The sequence below is a fragment of the Gambusia affinis genome, linkage group LG04 (assembly GCF_019740435.1).
Source record: "Gambusia affinis linkage group LG04, SWU_Gaff_1.0, whole genome shotgun sequence".
NCBI classification, from domain to species: domain Eukaryota; kingdom Metazoa; phylum Chordata; class Actinopteri; order Cyprinodontiformes; family Poeciliidae; genus Gambusia; species Gambusia affinis.
The window spans coordinates 714,701-735,716 of record NC_057871.1 but is presented as its reverse complement, the minus strand read 5'-3'; the positions used below and the strand labels follow the sequence as shown (position 1 = coordinate 735,716).

The window sequence follows — 21,016 nt, the reverse complement described above, 5'->3', positions numbered from 1 at the left end:
CCTCTGACTGGAGTCAGAACCGGGTCAGCCAGAACCCGGTCAGCCAGAACCGGACCCGTCAGCTGCACTCGTCTCTGCAGAATCAGCTGGTTCTGCTCAGACGGTCCCACCTGTTCTGGATCACATGGTTCTGACACACACATCTGCCCGGCAACCAACCCAGCTGATAATCTCCCAGGGGTCGAAGGTCACATCTGGAGGGAGGATCATCACCTGCCTCCCTGCAGTCTTCGCAGCATCCGTCCTGATTTCAACTCTGAAACCAGAACCAGAACCAGAACCAGAGCGATCCTGGTGGCATCGTTCTGCTGGTGGTACCGGACCTGGAGGTTCTGCCTACCTGTCCCTGTTTAAAGCCTCCTCACCTGTCGTTGCCCTGGCCTGCAGAGACAGCGCTCTGCCCCTCATGGCGGCCGCCGGAGGCTTGGAAGCGGAGCAGGACGAGCCGTCACTGGGAGCACTGGGAGCACTGGTGCTGCTGCTGCCCCTGCTGGGCGACTCATCGGGTTTCAACCCGGCAGCTGAAGGAGAGAAATCGCTTCAGGTTCAACCAGCATCACATTCCTCCATTTTCCTTCAGTTCTTATTTCATTCTGGAAAAACCTTCACTGGTCTTAAAGGGCCAGTAGTCTCCGTTCTCCAGACACCTGGCGGCCATTTTATACCATAATCAACTATCTATGTTACCTTCACATAGTTACATCAAATGTGACCTGACAGAAATTTAAATCTTCCTGCTTTAACGCCTTCAAATTGGGCCTCTGTCTCTTTAAGAAACTCCTGCTCTTTCTGAAGCTCCGCCTCCAGGAAGTCATCCAACATGGCTCCTCTATCAGCCCTTTAACATTTTTACCAGCTTTGATCTGAGCAGCAGCTCCAGTCATGAGCTCAGCAGTTCCAGCTGTTTGCTATTTGCTGCTGGCTAGTCTGAAGGAGCTGAGTGGGGGAGGAGCTGTGCCTCAGAGGCGGGGCTAGGTCCACCCAGGTGTTCTGCAGCTGAATGGTTTGCTGCAAGTTTGTTTCTGATTAGGGAAAAGCATGAAACCATGACGGAAAGAAAGATTTTAAGCGATACTTTAAACCAGGGGTGGGCGGTACTGGTTCTGGAGGGTCGGTGTCCTGCAGCTTTTAGAGTCTCTCTGGTCCAACAGCTGGTTCTCCTCCTCAGTGCAGTCGGGTTCTCCAGAGTCCTGCTGATGACCTCATGATTGGACTCAGGTGTGTTGAAGTAGAGACACAACAAAAGGTTGCAGGAGACCGGACCTCCAGGAGGTCGGACCTCCAGGAGGCCGGACCTCCAGGAGGCCGGACCGCCAGGAGGTCGGACCGCCAGGCCGGGTCAGGACCAGGATTGCCCACCCCTGCTTTAAAGGGACATTTCATAAAGTTTATTTAATTTTTCTGACATTGAAAACTGAAATCAGCTCCATTTAAATGTTTGTTACAACAGAACCAGTTAGAATCAGAACCTTCAGTCTGCTTGGAAAACACAATGCATCAAATTTAGAACCAGTTCAGAACCACAATTCCAGCCTAAAACGGACCGAAGAGGAACAAAAGTTAAATTTTTTAAACTTTTTATTTTATTAATAAAAGGCAGATATTATGGTTTTACTTTAATAAAAACATTTGTTTATTTTTTATTCCATTCCGTTGTCCAAATTTAAAATTACAATTTATTTTTCTTTAATTCAATTTCTACATGAAGCATCTTTTTTTGTTTTTCTTCTTGAATGTCGACATGGAAGAACGTAGATGTTACATCTCAGGTGAACGTTCTCTGTTTCCAACCACAGAACTCAAACCAGAACCAGAACCAGAACCAGAACCCGGCCGGTCTGATCGGAGAGCATGAATCACAGCGATCCATCTGTGTGGAGGTGTTTCAACACCTACGCTGCTCTCAGGGTCAGCATCACCATGGCAACCAGCTGGCTTGAACGCAGTCTGGTTTCCATGACAACCTGATCACACCATGTGTCGGTGTGTGAAAAGAAAAAGTCAAAAAGATGTTAACAAGATCAACTCCATTCCTGGAGGAAGAAAAGGCAAAATATACGAATAAAAACCTTCACCTGACCTTCACTGACCTTCACTGACCATCACCTGACCTTCACCTGACCTTCACCTGACCTTCACTGACCTTCACTGACCTTCACCTGTCAACACATCCATCTCTTGTTTCAAGTCCAGTATTTAGATATTCTTGTTGCAGTTCAGTTCATGCTATGTACTAATATTTACTTTTGTCTGATTTTGCTGTTGAAAGGTTAATATAGAACATAAAGTATTAAAATAAGCCCGATAGGTTATCCACACTAAAATAAGATGAAATAAACTAAACTGAGTTTTTACTTAATATAAACAATAATAGATCTATTTTCAATTATAAGTACAACAAAACCAAAACAAGCTAAACTAAAATAATGTGAGGTTAAGGGCTGAGCTTAGGTAAAGTAAGAATGAGCTAAGAAATATTAGCTAAAGATGCAGCAAGGTAAGTTAGCATATATTAGCTAAAGTAGGCTAAGGTAAATGCTATCATATGGAAGGCTAAGCTAAGTTCATCAAAGGTAAACTTTGATGTACAAACAAACTAAATTAGGAAAAACTCAACTGAGATTACCGTCAGAGTGAACGAAGCATCATCAAAATCACTGAATGGTTTATCACCAGAACACATTAAAGATCTGCTGCTGTTGTATCAACCTTCCAGAACCTCTCAGGTTCTGGTTCTGCTCTGCATCCCCAGAACCAGAAGCAGCATTCAGCATCTATGAACCACAAATCTGGAACAAACTTCCAGAAAACTGCAAAACAGCTGAAACACTGACTTCCTTTAAATCTCAACTAAAAACCCATTTGTTAAGGATTTTATTTGAAACGTTTATTACAAATTTATTGATGGAACCTGAATTAATGTCGTGTTTTGATTATTGATTCCCTGTTGCATTGTGATTCTGTGTTTGATTTGATGTAAAGCTCTTTGAAATGCTTTGATTCTGAAATGTGCTATACTAATAAAAATTTGATTGATTGATTGATTCTTCACCTGAGCGCCTGATACTTACCTGAGTTTTCAGGTAATCTCCACGTTGGAGTGAAAACCTCCAGTCCATCAGGATTTTTACAGGTATGGAAACTAAATGTGTCTTCCTTTCTGGACCCAAAGTTATAATTTCTCTGTAACTTTACTGAACTAAAGAGGAGCAGGAAGTAGTTTTTAGAGTGCAGCAGCGCTCAGACACCAGCAGAGCTCTGGATGTCTACCACATGTGACCTCTGACCCCAACTTGCTCACATTCCCGGTCTCTGCAGGGTTGGGGCAGATGACAGTTTTATTTCACTCCGGCAACCCGACTGTTTCACGTCTGTCCCGATTAAATGGCGGCAGAGACACAGGAAGTCCAGAGGAAGACAGGAAGTGGGTGTGGAAGCCCCGCCCCCTCTCACCTTTGCTGCTGGCCGCGTTGCTCTCGCTGCTCCCCAGAGACGAGGAGCTCAGGCCGGCCGGCACGCCTTTCACAGGAAGCTTGGAGGCGGCGGGAGCAGGTGGTCGCCATGCCGACCCGGGGGCTGACTGCTGATTGGATGATGGTTTGGGAATGGAGGCGACTCCTGATGCTCGAGGTTTGGGAATACCTGGGAAGCAGAAAAAACAACCCGTCTTAAAGAAAAGAACGAGACAAACAGAGAAATAAATCCGACAATGAAGCTGCAGACATTATGAAAATGTTTCATCTGCTGCTTGGTTTACTGTAAATCACTGTCAACAATTAACATCAACTGTATCTAGCAAGCTAAACGTTTAGCTTAGCAAGCTAAACGTTTAATTCACAGCTAAATTTTGGGGTTTTATTGCAGTGGAAGATCTGAGATCTGATTCCCCCAAATTCCTCAAAATTCTCAGACATTTGATTGTGTAGAAACAAAAATCTGCAAAATTCTTCCAGCGTTTCTCTGAGGAATTTATTTGTATTCAGTTCAGTTATTTTCTCACATGTTGGTTGTCAAAGCAGAGATTTGTGGAAAACCACATGGATCAGGACAGCGAATAAAAACCTGGAAGTTTTGTCTTCTAGGAGTTCCTTTGTCCTGAGTTTCTGTTTTGTTGCTCTGACTTGTTTGTGGGACCAAACTGTGGTTTGATGCTGAACTTTATTGTTCCGCAGGAAAAAACATTTGTTGGGCCACTTATGGACTCAGAAAGGAGGCGTTTAAACTTTTCACAGAGTTAAATATAAGTTTAAATTACAGCTGAGAAACCAGCAGACAGGACTGGTCTTTCTGCAGCCGGACGGTTTACAGTGAAAGAACAGTGCAGAACTGCGTCACTCGTCATTTCTGCAGACTGATTCACACATTCTTTCCAAAGAGCGAGGCGGAGAGAATCCCTGAGAGAAACGAAGGCCTGCAGCTCCTCACACCCAGACCAGAAGCTGCGGACATCAGACCGCCACGGACTCTGAGGAAAAACCTTCCGGGTTTCAGAACAGAAAAACCAGGAATACTTTGTCCTGCAACTTCCTGTCACAGCACAGAGAATAACCTCAAAGAAAACGGAGAGAAAATTCACAGGAACAAAAGAACTGCAAACCCAACAAGAGGACGGATGAGAAACCAAACGATATTTCACAAAAACGCAACAAAAAACCAAACGAGTCCAAGAAAAAACATCCATCCATCATCCATCATCCATCCATCCATCCATCCATCCATCATCCATCCATCATCCATCCATCATCCATCCATCCATCCATCATCCATCATCCATCATCCATCCATCATCCATCCATCATCCATCATCCATCCATCATCCATCATCCATCCATCATCCATCATCCATCCATCATCCATCATCCATCCATCATCCATCATCCATCCATCATCCATCATCCATCCATCCATCCATCATCCATCCATCATCCATCCATCCACCATCCATCATCCATCATCCATCTCCATCATCCATCCATCATCCATCCATCATCCATCCATCATCCATCATCCATCCCTCCATCCATCCAGGTCCAAGAACTAGCAGGTTCAGGAATCATTAACCGGTTTGTTTTCCTAGAAAGTCCGGTCCGGTTGGTGTGAATGCTAAGCTAACTCTGGTCCTCCAAACCCAAACTGAACCCAAACCTCGGTCTGGGTTCGGTTGAAGTGAACGCCAAGCGGACCAGAGACCGCTCCAAAAGCAGGAAGTGGACTACAGAGCAGGGCATTCTGGGTAAAAACAACCAAAACAACCAAAACAGCCATGCTAGGCTAGGCTAGCGTTAGCAATGGCTTGTGGTCTTTAGCCAAAGACTACAGAGAAATCCTCCACCCGCTAAAATCTGATTTGATCCATTTGCTTATTATTAATATTTCCCCTTTTAGCTGAGCAGTTTATGTCCATGTTGAGAGTTTAGGTTTTAATGCCTCATGTTTCCGCTATGAGGTTAAGATCTTGTCTGAATATATTTTCATACTTCAGAGTGAAGCTGTTTGATTATTCTCTGTACAAAGATTCCTGATAATCAGTTAGTTTAACTAAATTAATTCTAACTTCACTAAAAACAATAAATTAATGATTATAAGTCATATACTGCTGCCAACAGAACCCAGAGGAACCTTTACCTGGACTTTGTGCGAACGCAGAGCGCTAACTGCTGTTCGCTCCTCTGAGCCGGATCAGAACCACCCAGAGCAGGAAACATCTGGCTCCGTTTGGGTTCGGAGCAGCTGGGTTGGGTTACCTCAGGAATCACAGTTGGGTAAGAGCTGAATCACAACACAACCAGCACAAAACACTGCAGCTTCAAGACCGTCCCGCCAGAACCAGAACCAGAACCAGAACCAGAACCGCTACCCACATAGCCTCCAACCCGACTCCACCTGATGAAATCACAAAAGACTCGCCTCCGAGTTTTTACTGTTTACAAGTCAACACAGCAAAACACCAAGAAACAAAACCTCAGGATCATTTCACTCAATTAACCGAAAACAAGAGGAGAGGAAACAGCTTCCAGAGCAGAGCGGCTAAAACTGAAGGAACGCTAAAGCTGAAGGGACGCTAAAGCTGAAGGAACGCTAAAAGGGAAGAGATGCTAAAGCTGAAGGAACGCTAAAAGGGAAGAGATGCTAAAACTGAAGGAACGCTAAAAGGGAAGAGATGCTAAAACTGAAGGAACGCTAAAACTGAAGGAACGCTAAAGCTGAAGTGACGCTAAAAGGGAAGAGATGCTAAAGCTGAAGGAACTCTAAAAGGGAAGAGACGCTAAAGCTGAAGAAACGCTAAAGCTGAAGGGACGCTAAAACTGAAGGAATGCTAAAAGTGAAGGAACGCTAATACTGAAGGAACGCTAAAGCTGAAGGGACGCTAAAACTGAAGGAATGCTAAAAGTGAAGGAACGCTAAAACTGAAGGAACGCTAAAGCTGAAGGAACGCTAAAGCTGAAGGAACGCTAAAGCTGAAGGAACGCTAAAGCTGAAGGAACGCTAAAAGGGAAGAGATGCTAAAGCTGAAGGAACGCTAAAAGGGAAGAGACGCTAAAGCTGAAGAAACGCTAAAACTGAAGGGACGCTAAAACTGAAGGGACGCTAAAAGGGAAGGAACGCTAAAACTGAAGGAACGCTAAAGCTGAAGGGACGCTAAAGCTGAAGGGACGCTAAAGCTGAAGGGACGCTAAAGCTGAAGGGACGCTAAAGCTGAAGGGACGCTAAAGCTGAAGGAACGCTAAAACTGAAGGAACGCTAAAAGGGAAGAGACGCTAAAACTGAAGGGACGCTAAAGCTGAAGGGAAGCTAAAGCTGAAGGGACGCTAAAGCTGAAGGGACGCTAAAGCTGAAGGAACGCTAAAGCTGAAGGAACGCTAAAGCTGAAGGAACGCTAAAACTGAAGGAACGCTAAAGCTGAAGGGACGCTAAAGCTGAAGGGACGCTAAAAGGGAAGAGATGCTAAAACTGAAGGAACGCTAAAACTGAAGGAACGCTAAAAGGGAAGAGATGCTAAAACTGAAGGGACGCTAAAACTGAAGGGACGCTAAAAGGGAAGAGATGCTAAAACTGAAGGAACGCTAAAACTGAAGGAACGCTAAAAGGGAAGAGATGCTAAAACTGAAGGGACGCTAAAACTGAAGGGACGCTAAAAGGGAAGAGATGCTAAAACTGAAGGAACGCTAAAAGGGAAGAGATGCTAAAGCTGAAGGAACGCTAAAACTGAAGGAACGCTAAAACTGAAGGAACGCTAAAACTGAAGGAACGCTAAAGCTGAAGGGACGCTAAAGCTGAAGGAACGCTAAAAGGCAAGAGATGCTAAAAGGCAAGAGATGCTAAAAGGGAAGAGATGCTAGGTTACGTTAAAATGGAAATTATGCTAAACTTGCTAGCATAACATCTGTGGCTGCCTTCTGTTGTGTTGTTGATTTTGCGTTTTGTTGGCCCTTCTGGGCCACCATAAAATCCATAAAATGGTTTTCTGGGAAGATGAGAAACACTGAAGCCTCTTTGTTTTGTACGTGAAGCTGTCCTAGAACTGGCTCTTAGTTCGGCTCCGTAAATCCGTCTAGAAGCTGAAGAAAAACAGACGGACCGGTTTTCCAGATCAGCATCGGATCCCTGCGGCCCGGCTCTGCTGTGGTGGCAGCATCATGCTGAGGGCTCGGGTCATCTTGACGCAGATCAACATGCAGCGCGTTCAGAACCAGAACGTCTCGGTTTACGTCTTCACCGGGCTGAGGAAGACATCTGGACGAGGCCGGTTCCGCTGGACCGGAAACCAACAGGTCCAAACTCAATGCCGACTCACAGAAAAGAACCGGACTGGTGGAAATCCCGGTCCGAGGTCCGGAGGCGTCCGCTTGTCCCACCGGAACCAGGACAGACGGCTCATTGTCCTCCAGAGGGGGATTTCCCAGCCGGACCCGACGTCTGTTCAGCAAGTCAGAACCAGAACCGGACTTTTACTACAGAGCCAGAGAGCTGCAGGACGGATGGAGTGAGACACGGACAAATGGACAAATGGACAGATGGACAGATGGACGTCCTCCAAGACGAAGAGCTGCAGGAAACAGAAACCGCCCGACCCAAAGCAGCTGGAGCGGTTCTGGACCCAGTTCCAGATCCGGCTGTTAGAGAGGAAAACCCGCTGCGTGTGCAGCTGGATTTACACCTCACACACACACACACACACACACACACACACACACACACACACACACACACACACACACACACACTCACTCACAGAGACACACACACGCGAACGCGGCTGTCAGGAGGAGACTCACCCTGGTTCTGGTTCTGGTTCCTGGTTGCGGGTCCGTCAGCCTCTCCCTCGGCGCTGTCCGGTCCCGTGGGCGGCGCCGGCCCCCGTTCGGGTCGGCTGCCGCGTCCCGGCGGCCTGGAGGCGGCCCTCTGCAGGAAGAGCGGATGTTTAGCCCCGGCGCTCCAGCCCAGCGGCCCGGAGCGGCGCACCGACACCAAGGCGTCGGCCATTCCCAGCCGGAGCGGAGCCGAAGACGAGGAAGACGAGGGGGAGGAGGAAAGCAGAGGGAGGAAAGTTTCTGCCCCCTCTATAAACACATGCAGAGTCTGGAGGCCTGGCCTCCGTCTGCTGGAGGAGCAGCCCCCGACCCGCCCCTATCGGGTCAGAACCGGGCCTGAATCCTGCAGATTACTGCAGCATACCAGCCGTCCTGTGTCGACACGCTCCCTGCAGCTGCAGCTCGCTCCGAGTGCGTGCAGCAGATCGGTTCTGGTATCGGAGCGGCTCCTGGTTCTGAGTCCAGATTGAACATCTGATCTGGACCGCCTGAACCACAGCTGATCCAGAACCAGAACCGGTTCAGAGTCCAGCAGGACGCGGTTCTGGTTCAGCCCGTCTGTCACCAACATCAAAACTTTGACCCAAATTATCACCAGAGAAACGTTTTACTACAACTGGACCTGAAAGGTTCAGCTTGACCCGCTTTCTGTGTCAGAACTATGAACAGTTCTGAATCTGGGACTGCAGTGAGTTCTGCTGCTGTTGGGTCGGGCAGTACTTAGTTTGGGCCAGAACTTCACTCACCTTGCTGGGAGTCCTCAGTTTCTCCTGAGCAGTCTGTGTCGCAGCTTCCCTGACCGGATCAGAACCCGCAGAGCTGCTGGACGCGCCTCGACTCTCCGCTGCTTTCTTCTTCTCTGGTGGTGCAGACAGAGACACCGGCGCCCCCTGGTGGTCGGCCCGGGTGGCAGCACCTTTCCCCCTGCTGGGCCTGAGGAGCCGGGCCACTTTAACCGGACCTGGAGATCCTGGAGGACCTGGAAGACCTGGAGGACCTGGAGTCGGTCTTCTACCGACCACCTCGGCTCTCCTGCGGGGTTCTGGTCGGTTCTGCTGAGCAGGCAGAAAACATCTGGGAAGTTCTGGTAATCGGGTTAGAACCTAAGTTGAGTTCAAAGGTCATCTGAAGTACCTGAGTGGGTGTTCTGGATGGAGACGGGTTCTGGATTCCCCTTGTCTCAAGGCTGGAGGTTCTGACGGCGCCGTTCGGCCCAGTTTGGGTCACATGGACCTCCTGAGGTGGAGCGGCGCCTCCGACCGGATCGCTGGAGGTCTGAGAGGTTCTGCTGAGGTTCTGGGAGGCAGCGGGACGGTCCGGGTCGTCCCGCGGCAGTTCCACTACCCTTACCGGGTCCGATCCCCCGTCCTGCAGGTCCGGTCCGGCGCCGGCTCCTGCTGGACTCACCTGGCTCAGCGTCACACACACGTCTGAGCTCACAGACACAAACAGGGCCTCGTCTTCCTCATCCTCATCATCAGCTGGGGTTTCTGTCGTGTCCGAGTCGGCGGCGGAGTTGCTGCCGTTGCCCCGGTAACCGTCCAGGCGAGGGCTCCAGGTGTCCTGGTGGAAGTCAGCGCTGCTGGCGTCCAGGTAGAGCGAGGCGGAGGCGTCGGTCTGGAACCGCCCTTCCTCATCCTCCTCCTCCTCTGGAACCCACCTGGATAGCACCACCTCCTCCAGGTGGGCGGGCATCACGGCAGTCGTCATGGTAACCGGCAGCAGGTCATACTCCAGCGAGCTCTCGGTCCGGCTGCTCAGACTCCGCAGCGACTCCGGGGATGAGGAAGAGGAGGAGGAGGAAGAGGAGACTGGGAAGGCGTTGCCGTTGTGGTCGTCGCCTTGGTGACGAAGAGGGAGCTTCATGCTGCTCATCTCCAGATTGAGTCAGAAGTTTCTCCAGCCCAGATCTTTCAAATTCTCCGTTCAATTCACATGTTTGCCCCAAACTTCCTGCAGGTTTTCCAGAAACTTCCGGCTCATCGCATTTGGAAAACTTTAAAGGTCACGGATCCTGGATTCCTGCAGGAAGGTCCCACATGTTCAGGAGTCTGCAGGAACAAAAATACAGCATGGTTAGCTTCCTGTGGAGAACCTGCAGCTCCAGGTGAACCTGGAGAACCAAAATGTCTTCAAGAAAACAATCAAACCTACAGAAACCTAAAAATGTCCATCAACACGAATCAGTAAATGCAAAAAAAAAAAACTCCTGATTGAGTAAAATAAATTATAAAAAGTCTCAAAATCTCACTTCTGTAACGCTGAAATATCTAATCATCATAATTTTTTATATTTTCATGCATAGTTCACCGCTGCAGCAATCTGACTGGGAAATGTCGCCCCCTGCAGGCTCAATGTGTCACTGCAGGATATTTAAACTATCAAACTCATTGATTCAGAAACATTTCCATCTGATACAGACTTCCTGGTGTTTCCAGCGGATCGAGCAGCATCTGGGTCGGTCTGGTTGTGTTTGTGGGTCAGAGACTAAAAGAACCGGAGTTGCTAAATAAAGGCCTTCAGAACCGGGTCAGACCTCTTTTCTGTTCCCCAGTAACGACGACCGGCCCCTCGGCGACCGCGACACTCACTTCCAGGTAGAGGAAGATGAGGAGGAGAGAGATGAAGCTTCAGCAGCAGATCCACAGAATTTCACCGAACCGTTCTCAGAACCGTCAGTGGGTTCAGAGGAACGATCCGGTTCTGAACATATCTAACTCCAGAAGAAAAGGAGCTGGGAAAGCAGCTTCAGAACTAAACCTGGGTCACATCGTCAAAACGGACCGACCGGACCGGCCCGGACTGCCTCAGTGTTTCCGTGGGCTGTTTTGGACCAGAACCAGAAGCTATTCAGGTGCGTTGAATCATCATTTCTGGGTTTGAATGAACATTTTGGTGCTGGGCAGCTTCTGCTATTCCACTAATAGTTTAGCTAATTTTTGGTTTAGCGCTTTTGATAACCTTGAAAACGTTTTAGCACGTTTTATTCTCTCCCTGGTGGCACCAACAACCTTTTCAGCATGTCAATGTTCTTCTTAGGCCTTCTAACGAGCCATCATCTGATCCAGGTGCGTTAAACCAAGGAGAGACTAAAACATGCAGGAGGCCCTCGGGACCCTGCCTTAGACTAAAAACCACCAGAAACTTTAAAGGGGCGGTTCATTTTATAACTGTTTGGTGAATATAATTAGACTAAGTTTCTCTAAGGCAGTGTTTTCTGAGCTCTTCATGTTGGAGGATCTTTGTGTTTGAAGGAAATTAATCCGACCAATGAGGTATTTTTTGAGTCTCCGGGCAGAAATTCCTCCACCCAGATCATCAGGACCAACGGGACTCCGGTTGGAGCAACGGGACTCCGGTTGGAGCAACGGGACTCCGGTTGGAGCAACGGGACTCCGGTTGGAGCAACGGGACTCCGGTTGGAGCAACGGGACTCCGGTTGGAGCAACGGGACTCCGGTTGGAGCAACGGGATCTCCGGTTGGAGCAACGGGATCTCCGGTTGGAGCAACGGGACTCCGGTTGGAGCAACGGGATCTCCGGTTGGAGCAACGGGATCTCCGGTTGGAGCAACGGGATCTCCGGTTGGAGCAACGAGACTCCGGTTGGAGCAACACGTTGTTGAGTTACAGCATATTTTATAAGTTCTTTATCCAGATTTCAGAACAGTGAAACAACTTAAAATCCTTTTCCTCCTCAGCCTTCCAGGTCGGAGCTGAACTCTGGACTCGGTCCGGTTGGTTCCATCAAACCAGGTCAGGCAGAGACGGATCCTACATTCACCCAGGCGGTCTGGACCGACCCGGCAGCTCATCCCGTCCTGTTAGAATCAGCCGCCGGCAGCGGCTCCGACCCGCTCAGAGAGAAGAAACCCTGCGTCACATTTACTCGCCTGTCACATCGGTTCTTATCCGACGGACCGAGTGAAGCAGCAGAAACACGATGGAGAAGCAGCACCATGAAATGGTTGCAGAGAGGATGGAGAGAAACGAGTTTTAGTCAGGTCTCAGACTCCAGTCCAATCAGATGTTGATGCTACGATTGGCTGGAATAAACAGGAAGTAGAAGTCCCCCCCAAGCTGAAAGTTGGACTTTTACATTTATTCAAAGTTTGGTGCCTCTGCTAAGGCACAGACCCTCAGTTCCCTACGTCTGATCTTATTCTGTAAACGGGTTTCTGTCAACTCTTTTCAGAAAACACAAAAACCAACTTGAGCGACAATAAAAACTTTTTTGCAAAGTATCGTTGAATTCCGACATTTGCATTATATTTAGTGACTTTTCAGACCCTCTGCTGACTTTTTAAATCCAAAAGTTGGTTTTTTTCTGTTGTGTGCTATTGCAAACATTTATGGCGACAGAGTGTGAAAGTACCGGTGGCTCTGCAGCTCTGCTCTGATGTAGACGCAAACCAAACTGGACAGAACCAGAACCAACAGGGGAATCTAACTGCAGTACCACCATTCAACACAAAGAGGGCAGCACTGAGACGGTTTTAGGCAAAATATTGCAGAATTATACAAAATTAAAAATGTCAGAATTTTCACAGAAACATAAAGAGAGAAATTTTAGGAACAAATGTGGACAGAGTTTAATTCCTCTTTAGCTACAGGAACATGGCCGCTTCTCCAGACCAGATGAGTCGAGCAACATTGATGAAAACACACACACACACACACACACACACACACACACACACACACACACACACACACACACACACACACCCAGACCCGATCCGACTGATTAATTCATGATCCGCTCGGTTCACTGCTTCGTGTTTCAGGATCTGCTGCATCACATCACGTCTCCAGGAAACAACGCCGCCGACACAGCCGGTTACCGTGGCAACGGGACTGCTCTGTCATCCGCAGAGAGAGGAAGGATGTGTCGCTCATAGCAACCAGCGCCTCAGCCAGGGGCAACTGCCGACGCAGCAAAACTCTGAATGAGGTCAGAGGTCAGAGGTCAGGCTGAACGTCTGAAAACAAGAGAAACTGTCAGAACCAAAAGAACCAGAAAGAACCATCTGAACCTCTAGAACCCATCAGAACCGGTCCATGAAGACCGAGGACTCGTCTGGAGGACGGGTCAGGACGGCGCTGGTGTCAGTCCAACCTGCAGCGGTTCTGTTCTTCTGGGTCACAGGTCCCAATCTATTTTTAGATTGCCATCGGGAATCTGACATGAGTGATGAACACACCAGAACCTTTTGGTTCTGACCCTCACTGTGACCCGTTACATCTCTGTGTTCTGAACGGACCGGGCCTCAGGTTCTGCTGCTGGAACATGGTAGTGGCAGCATCATGCAGTGGGGATGCTTTACGCTTTAGCTCCATCTGAACCAGAACCATAAATTATGTCGATAAACAATAATGCTGTCATTTACACTGGAAGGATTTTTAATAATTAATTTCTAAGGAACATTTGGGACTGGAAGAGTTTTTAAATATCGACAATAAATAAACAATCAAAACATTAACATGGATTCTGATTCAGTTTCGACAGGAAAAACCTGTAGAAATAGTTTCTACAGGCGCAAACTATTTCATCCTGAGCACTTCGACATTAACCAGGAGAATCAGCTACATCACCGATTTCATTTTAGTTTACAATCCGATTTATTGCTCAGTCAGAACCATCATCAGTCCAACCAGAACTTCCTGAACATCCAGAACTTCAACCGCAGAACAGCTGGGTCTCCAGAAACACACACACACACACACACACACACACACACACACACACACACACACACACACACACACACACACACACACACACACACACACTCTCTCTCTCTCTGTAACTGTTGCCGCAGTCATAACTTACTCCTCTGGCTCCTTCTGAAAGCAGAAAAACAGATCCAGTAGGAAACAATTCCTCCAGCTGGTCGGATTGGGACAGACTGGGAGGAACTGGGAGGAACTGGGACGCTGGTCCTCACGCTCCGCGCTGCACGATCAGGCGTTATGTGTGACCCATCGCTGCTGCGTTTTCCCGTCCAGGCGGAGGGAGGAGGAGGGATCCTGCAGTAAACACAAATCTGCTGCTTCTGGCACAGGACTACGGCAAGAGGGGAGGGACATTCCTCTACAGCAACCGCAGGGCCGGGGGGTGAGGGTGGGGGTTCTGGCCCAGATCCTCCTCCAGAGCGGAGCCGCTCCGTTCTGTTCAACATCAGCAGCAGAAACCTAAACATGTAATCTGATGCCGCGCGGGCCGAGCCAGGCAGCCAATCAGAGGCCGGCTCAGATTACTGAGGAACTTTAAAGCTGCGGCTGGCCTCCCCGGTAACATAATGACTGCTCACGTGTGACCTCCTGAACGACACAACCCTCATGTCATCCGCCTGGAATCGCCTCGCAGGAAAACATCCAAACATGGGAAAGTCGGATAAAAACTGATGAGTTCACGTTTCAGACGCTGGGCCAACTCCGAGCCGCCAGAGCAGAACCGAGTCACCGCCGTCAACAAACCGCTAGCTCCCACAAAACACAGAACTTAAATATCAGAAACTGAACGTGTTCATTTATGGCTGAAGTGCATCATATTATCCATTAGTTACTCATCGAATTAGTGTAAAAGGGGCACTGTGGTGGTGCAGGGGAAAAGTACGACCCACATATGGAGGCCTCAGTCCTTATGGCGGTGGTCACAGGGTCGATTCCCGGCCGCTTGTCTTCCCCTTCTCTCATAACTCTCTTTCCTGTTGGACTGCTTTCAAATAAAGACCAATAGAGCCCACAAAACCTTTTTTTAAAAATTGTGTTAAAGGGCCAGTATTCTGTGTTTACCAGGCACATGGCGGCCATTTTATAGCATAATCCAGTAACTATGTTACCTTCAGTTGCTATAGAAAAGCTATACATCAGCTATGACATGAAATTAATTTTACTTCATGATTTAACATCTTAAATTAAGGCCTCCATCTCTTTAAAAACTCCTGCTGTTTCCCAATGCAGGCTTTTCCCCAGTATGTCATCAGCCTGCCGGGCCACCAGGCTTTACTGTGACAGTCCCCTCCTATCCAGTAGGGGTCTGTAGTGTAGTCCACTATTTGTTTTTGTTCTTTCAGGAAGCAGGGGGATGGACTGTTGATTGAACGCACCTGGTGTCTAATAAATACTGGCATCTAGTCAGCCACCTGCCCTGCTTGGTTGGCCTCCGGACCTGACCGGAACAGGCAGCACTGCTCCACACTTCTCTCGGACTGGCTGAACAGTCCTCAAAGCGCATACTTTTTTTGGGAAACAAATAAATTGTTGTTTGGATCCGCTCGTCTGTCTCCCATTTTTGTCATTGCCTATGGGGGGGGCGTGACATTACTTATGGCCCCACCCTGTTTGTTTATTTTAGGGATTTTTTCATGTTGGCCATTAGCATTTGGGTAATGTTAATAATGTCTTCCAATAACACATAATTACCTGCAGGCATTTCCACATTTCCTGTCAACTTTAAATGTTTTCTAACTCAAAAACATGGTAGGCACCCCACTAGGTGTTTGCTAATTGCTGCTGGCTAGTCTGAAGGAGCTGAGTGGGGGAGGAGCAGTGCCTCAGAGGCGGGGCTAGGTCCACTCAGGTGTTTTGCACAGCTGAATGGTTGCCATGGAGATTAAAGTATTTCTCAAACATGCATGAAGGAATCAAAGAAACACTCCAGGTTTGTTCTAGATGAGAATAATTTTATAATGAAAAGATATAAACAGCTGATTTCACACCGTAATGTCCCTTTTTGTGTGCATTTAAAGGCATAACTTTGCATTTTAAATAGTTACATCCCCCATGTTGAAGAACTCTAACCTGTCAGACTTAAATGTCTGAAAAATTACAACACAGTTTGGTTCTGATGAGACAAAATGTAAAAACAAGTTCAAAAAGTTTAGCAAGAAGCTGTAAAACATGCCGAGTAAGTTAAACAGCATTAACTCTTCTGTGGATGAAAGCAGACAGCAGGTTAGAGTTTTAATATACATTGCTCTCCTTGTTTTCTGCAGTGGGAGACGGGCTGATGGTGCAACGTCTGAAGCAAAATAATCTGATTAAAACCTCCTTTTAATTTGATTTGATTCATCATCCTGGTAAATTAAATGTTAGACTCGAGGAACCAGAGCAGCACATCGGGGGGGGCAGAGGACGCGTTTCTACATGCAAAAACCACTGGTTGACGAACTGCAGGAAAACTCCTGAAACATTTATCCAAGAGGTTTCAGCATTAACTCTTCTGTGGATGAAAGCAGACAGCAGGTTAGAGTTTTAATATACATTGCTCTCCTTGTTTTCTGCAGTGGGAGACGGGCTGATGGTGCAACGTCTGAAGCAAAATAATCTGATTAAAACCTCCTTTTAATTTGATTTGATTCATCATCCTGGAAATTAAATGTTAGCAGCCAACAACAACCGGCAACCAGTTGGAGGAGAGGAAGGTGTGTGGGTGAGAGTCCATGCCAGCATCCATCTGCTACCTGAACCAAAATAACTTCACACAGAACTGAGTTAAATCTCTCAAGTATTCCCTTCCAGACAGTCAAACATCTTTTAATACATTTTAAAGTGGTCCGGATCATTCTTTATTGGGAGTTATTCTTTGAACTATCTTTGGTTTTCATTCATTTTAGTTTTTATAAGACCTGATCATTTTCAGATAAATGTTTTCTGTTATACCTCTCAACTCTGATCTATAAAAGAAAAACTATACAACTTTTAACCATCAAAAAGAAGCACAATTTATATTGTTTTACTGTCTTCTTTGGATGGGTTACTGAAATTAATTTTGTTCTGCAAAACATGTTATAGTGCGTTTTATATCTTAATTATTTCCTAGCTCTGGCAGGTCACCAGACATGTTAGCACCATGGCTACATATTAGACAATTTTACCACAATAATGGCTACCTGGTAAAAAAAACTTACAATAAATAAAAGTACTGTTGCAGATAATTTACCATTTTAAAACTATATTATCTTCAACTGCCGTTTAACTGTTAAATGCTGCATGTGGGTAACAGCTAACTGCAATTTTCACATTATATAGACCTGATCATTTTCAGATAAATGTTTTCTGTTATACCTCTCAACTCTGAGTTATATTAAATAAAAGAAAAACTAATATTGCAACTTTATTTAACATCATCCACTTTATTAAATTGTTTTACTGTCTTCTTTGGATGGTTACTGAAATTAATTTTACCACAAAACATGTTACCTGGTTTATAACTTAATTATTTGCTCTGGCAGGTCACCAGACATGTTAGCACCATGGCTATTATATTAACAATTTTACCACAATAATGGCTACCTGGTAAAAAAATTTTACAATAAATAAAAGTACTGTTGCAGATAATTTACCATTTTAAAACTATATTATCTTCAACTGGACAGTTTAACCTGAACCTGCAGTCAAACTGTGGTGTTAGCAAAACTTTATGGGACCTTTTATCATAACTTCTCTCTGGTAACAACAGTTATATTAAATAAAAGTAATATTGCAGATTATTTAACATCATCCACTTTATTATTTCAGATACAAAAATGCCAATTATGACGAGCCGGAGAGCACAATCACAACTTAACCAAGGATTGGCTGCATCAGACGGGGCTGTTCTGCTTTAACAGGAAAATCTGCAAGAACAGGAAACATCAGCAGGCTTTGATCTGTGGTGAAAACTAAAATGAAATAAGATCAGCCAAACCCACAGGATATTTACAGAGCTAAAGGCTACGTTCTAGCTCTGGGAACCAGGTAGTTTTTTCTCATGGATTAAACTGGTGTTCAGTTAAACTTCAAACAAATCCATGGCTCAACATTTCTGAGAAATAAGTTCAGATGGCAGCCTAAGTAAAGGTTGAATTATATGTTATCAAGCTAAGATATGCATCAACACATTGTATTTTACTAGGCTTAAAAGTCAGGACTTAAAGTAAATCCCATCAGAGCAGATATGTATTATTATATAAGACTTATTTAAGGAAGAAGGAAAATGGCGACTTAAAAAATATAACTGAATAAAATCCCAGCAACAAGTCTGAGCAGAGCGCAGCTTTCAGCTCCACGATGACATTCAGATACAAAAATGCCAATTATGACGAGCCGGAGAGCACAATCACAACTTAACCAAGGATTGGCTGCATCAGACGGGGCTGTTCACCAGCCATCATGGAAAGAAATAAAATATATAATCATAAAGTAATTTAAATTGTTATATTCATCCGGTGGATTGTACTAAAAAATATTTATTTTTCATGTATCTTCACCAATTTCGATTTTTATTTGTTCAAAATCGCTGAATTTTCTTATTTTCTCATTCAAACTTTATGGACAAAACTGAGTGGGATTGTCTAATCCAAAACTAGTTTCTTTCACACTTCAATAATTATATTCTCTTTTTAAGGAGAAAACATTTTCAAATTAAACATCTAATATGTGAACTTATTTCCAATAATTTAGCTTATGTATATAATGTACAGTGCTTTTTGTCACCAACTGTGTTTGTGTAACGGTTTCGTGTAATGAGCGATTATAAACGGCAGAGAACAGGTTCGAGGTGAGGCAGGTTGAATTATATGTTATCAAGCTCCCAGATATGCATCAACACATTGTATTTTACTAGTAAACGATTCGGGAAGCAAGTCAAGTGCAGAGATTATAATAGAGATATATGTATTATTATATAAGACTTATTTAAGGAAGAAGGAAGATGTGTGTTTTGTGAGCTACAGTTTGTATGTGTAAGGATGCAGAAGTGAAACATAACCTGTAAACTGCTGTCAATCTATGCATCTATTTGCAAATCTGATTCTGATGACGTCAGTGCCTCACCAGCTATGAACCTCACCGCACGTCACTGGCCTGGACTATGTGGACAGCTGAGTCTCAGAAAAACCTAATTAAATGGCTGCAACACTAAAAACTCATTCATAACATCACAGCCTCCAGCAGCAGACAAATCCATTAATGTTTCCCTTTTTCTCTTCAGGATGAAATGACTGAGTAGCCAATCAGGAGCAGCTAGAGGTTATGAAAGTGTTTCCTGAGAGCTCTGCCTCTCTGAGGAGAGCCACAGAGTCTGACTTAATCCTGGCCAGGCCTGCGGGATGATGCAGAGGACAACCTGTTATGTAACACCCAGAATGCTGCAGCAGCACAAATGTCCATCACACACAGGGACAGGGTGCTGCAGAGAGAGGGCACCTGGCCTGCAGCTGCAGGTAACCAGGCAAGCACTGACAGCGCCGTGCATCTCATTCATTAAAGAAACCGCATCAAAGTTTTTCTGTTTACAGAAATATTAAAAAGATGATAATTAAAAACTTCAAATTCTCTCTCAGGTTCACAAAAATACATAAAAAATATTTACCCTGCTATAAAAGTGCAGAAGCTGCTTTCTCAGTGGAAAATCTGCTGTTTCTTAGCAGCTTCGTGATGTTTAACCTCCGTAAAAATAAATCATTTCTCCATCTTGTTTCTAATAAACAGTAAAATCCCGCAGTCAGTACACCTACCGTCTGCTGCAGCAGGAGCCACGCAACCTACAGCCTTCACCTGGACTCAACAGGAACCAGACTCTTCACGTTTCCTCCTGAAATCCTCCGAACCCAGCCGAACCAAGTGGGCCCAGCTGGTTCCGGTGGATGACGGCGATCACCGGAGGAGTCCTCAGGTCTCATCGGCTGGCAGCCAATCAGTGAAGTGAACTGGTCACCCACTCACATGGCTCACGCACTATATATGTTGGCGGAGGAATACCCGAAAAAAATACTTATCTTGTTAACTTCGTCTGTATGATATATAATGGCCAGTTAAATTGTCATTTTAATATGATATACATATTATTTTTTGCTTTAATGTGTTTTATTAATCATGCTCCTTGTGTTTTGGCTTAGGTTTATAACGGATTAGATCCAGTAATCAGAAATACACAAATAAAATCAACTTTACTGCGTCTGACCAGCTTTACCAGTAGTTATAATAGTGACTACTGCCACCTAGAGGCCGAAGAAAGACTAACGGTTGGATGTCCTAAAATGCCTCCCGTTACATTTCTTCACATTTTTCAAATCCTATCACAGCTTCACATTTACATGTTGGGTCACTTTAAAGTTTTGCCGCATTTTTTAATTGTTTTGCATGGTTATTCATTTTTATTCAGTTTTTTTTTTTGTCAGAAGGCATGAAGATAAGAAAAGTTCCTGCAGTTGATATGGTGTATACTGTATTTGATAATATCCAGCTACTCCCGCTATTCAGACTAAAACACAATTTAGAAATTATAATACTGATATATTATAATATACAACACTGACAATGTGTAGTTTAATAATATGATAATTATGTATCATATGCCATCTTATATATATAATGTGACATAATGAAAATCACTTATATTAATATAATTAGCAATTATGTTTTTATACATTTCAAAGGAAGAAAAGCTAAAACGACAGAACCGGGAAGCATTAGAAACAAAATACAGATCAGAATAGGTCAATTCTGATCTGTATTTAAAATGGTAATTCGATTTATGACATGAACTGATTCATTATTGTAACCTTTAATGAATTTATCTGTCATTATTATTTAATGTTTGTTGTATTGATATGTCGTAGCACAGGCTTCAGCGTTTAATAATACATCAGAGCGCAGGTGAACTAGTGTAAATTTACCAACATAAGCTAAAGGGATACAGGGAAGATTTTCATAATAA

The 21,016-nt window shown here is 45.4% G+C and overlaps 2 protein-coding genes across 9 annotated transcripts in view; one reads left to right on the top strand and one right to left on the bottom strand.

The window, feature by feature from the left end:
• The window catches only part of LOC122828922 (microtubule-associated tumor suppressor 1 homolog), a 42,498-nt gene extending 22,401 nt beyond the window's left edge, over positions 1-20,097 (bottom strand). The window contains exons 1-6 of one of the 6 annotated variants that reach the window (XM_044112978.1): positions 19,815-20,097; positions 9,447-10,363; positions 9,059-9,367; positions 8,277-8,403; positions 3,454-3,642; positions 366-521 (exon numbers count right to left, since the gene is read on the bottom strand). In XM_044112978.1, coding sequence (XP_043968913.1) covers positions 366-521; positions 3,454-3,642; positions 8,277-8,403; positions 9,059-9,367; positions 9,447-10,187 — 1,522 coding nt within the window. In that variant the 5' untranslated portion in view covers positions 10,188-10,363; positions 19,815-20,097. Of the gene's footprint in view, positions 1-365; positions 522-3,453; positions 3,643-8,276; positions 8,404-9,058; positions 9,368-9,446; positions 10,364-14,143; positions 14,321-19,814 lie in introns of those variants that run through there. The other 5 variants (XM_044112976.1, XM_044112977.1, XM_044112975.1 and 2 more) reach the window with 5 other exon arrangements.
• LOC122828963 lies at positions 10,379-12,521 on the top strand. Of its 3 annotated transcripts, XM_044113076.1 has the most exons (3): positions 10,379-11,166; positions 11,567-11,915; positions 12,012-12,521. In XM_044113076.1, exons 2-3 carry the CDS (start codon positions 11,583-11,585, stop codon positions 12,342-12,344), a joined length of 666 nt encoding a protein of 221 aa, XP_043969011.1. In that variant the 5' UTR covers positions 10,379-11,166; positions 11,567-11,582; the 3' UTR covers positions 12,345-12,521. The 3 variants fall into 3 exon arrangements, with proteins under 3 accessions (XP_043969011.1, XP_043969013.1, XP_043969012.1); XM_044113078.1 differs by having other exon boundaries at positions 10,379-11,895; XM_044113077.1 differs by having other exon boundaries at positions 10,379-11,931.
• Positions 20,098-21,016: the final 919 nt, after the last annotated feature.

Excerpts from the sequence above, each read along its gene's own strand:
- LOC122828963 (XM_044113076.1), top strand. The coding sequence starts at position 11,583 with ATGAGGTATTTTTTGAGTCTCCGGGCAGAAATTCCTCCACCCAGATCA. Across the intron at positions 11,916-12,011 it reads GTTGGAGCAACGAGACTCCG|CCTTCCAGGTCGGAGCTGAA; the intron begins GTTGGAGCAACA and ends TTTCCTCCTCAG.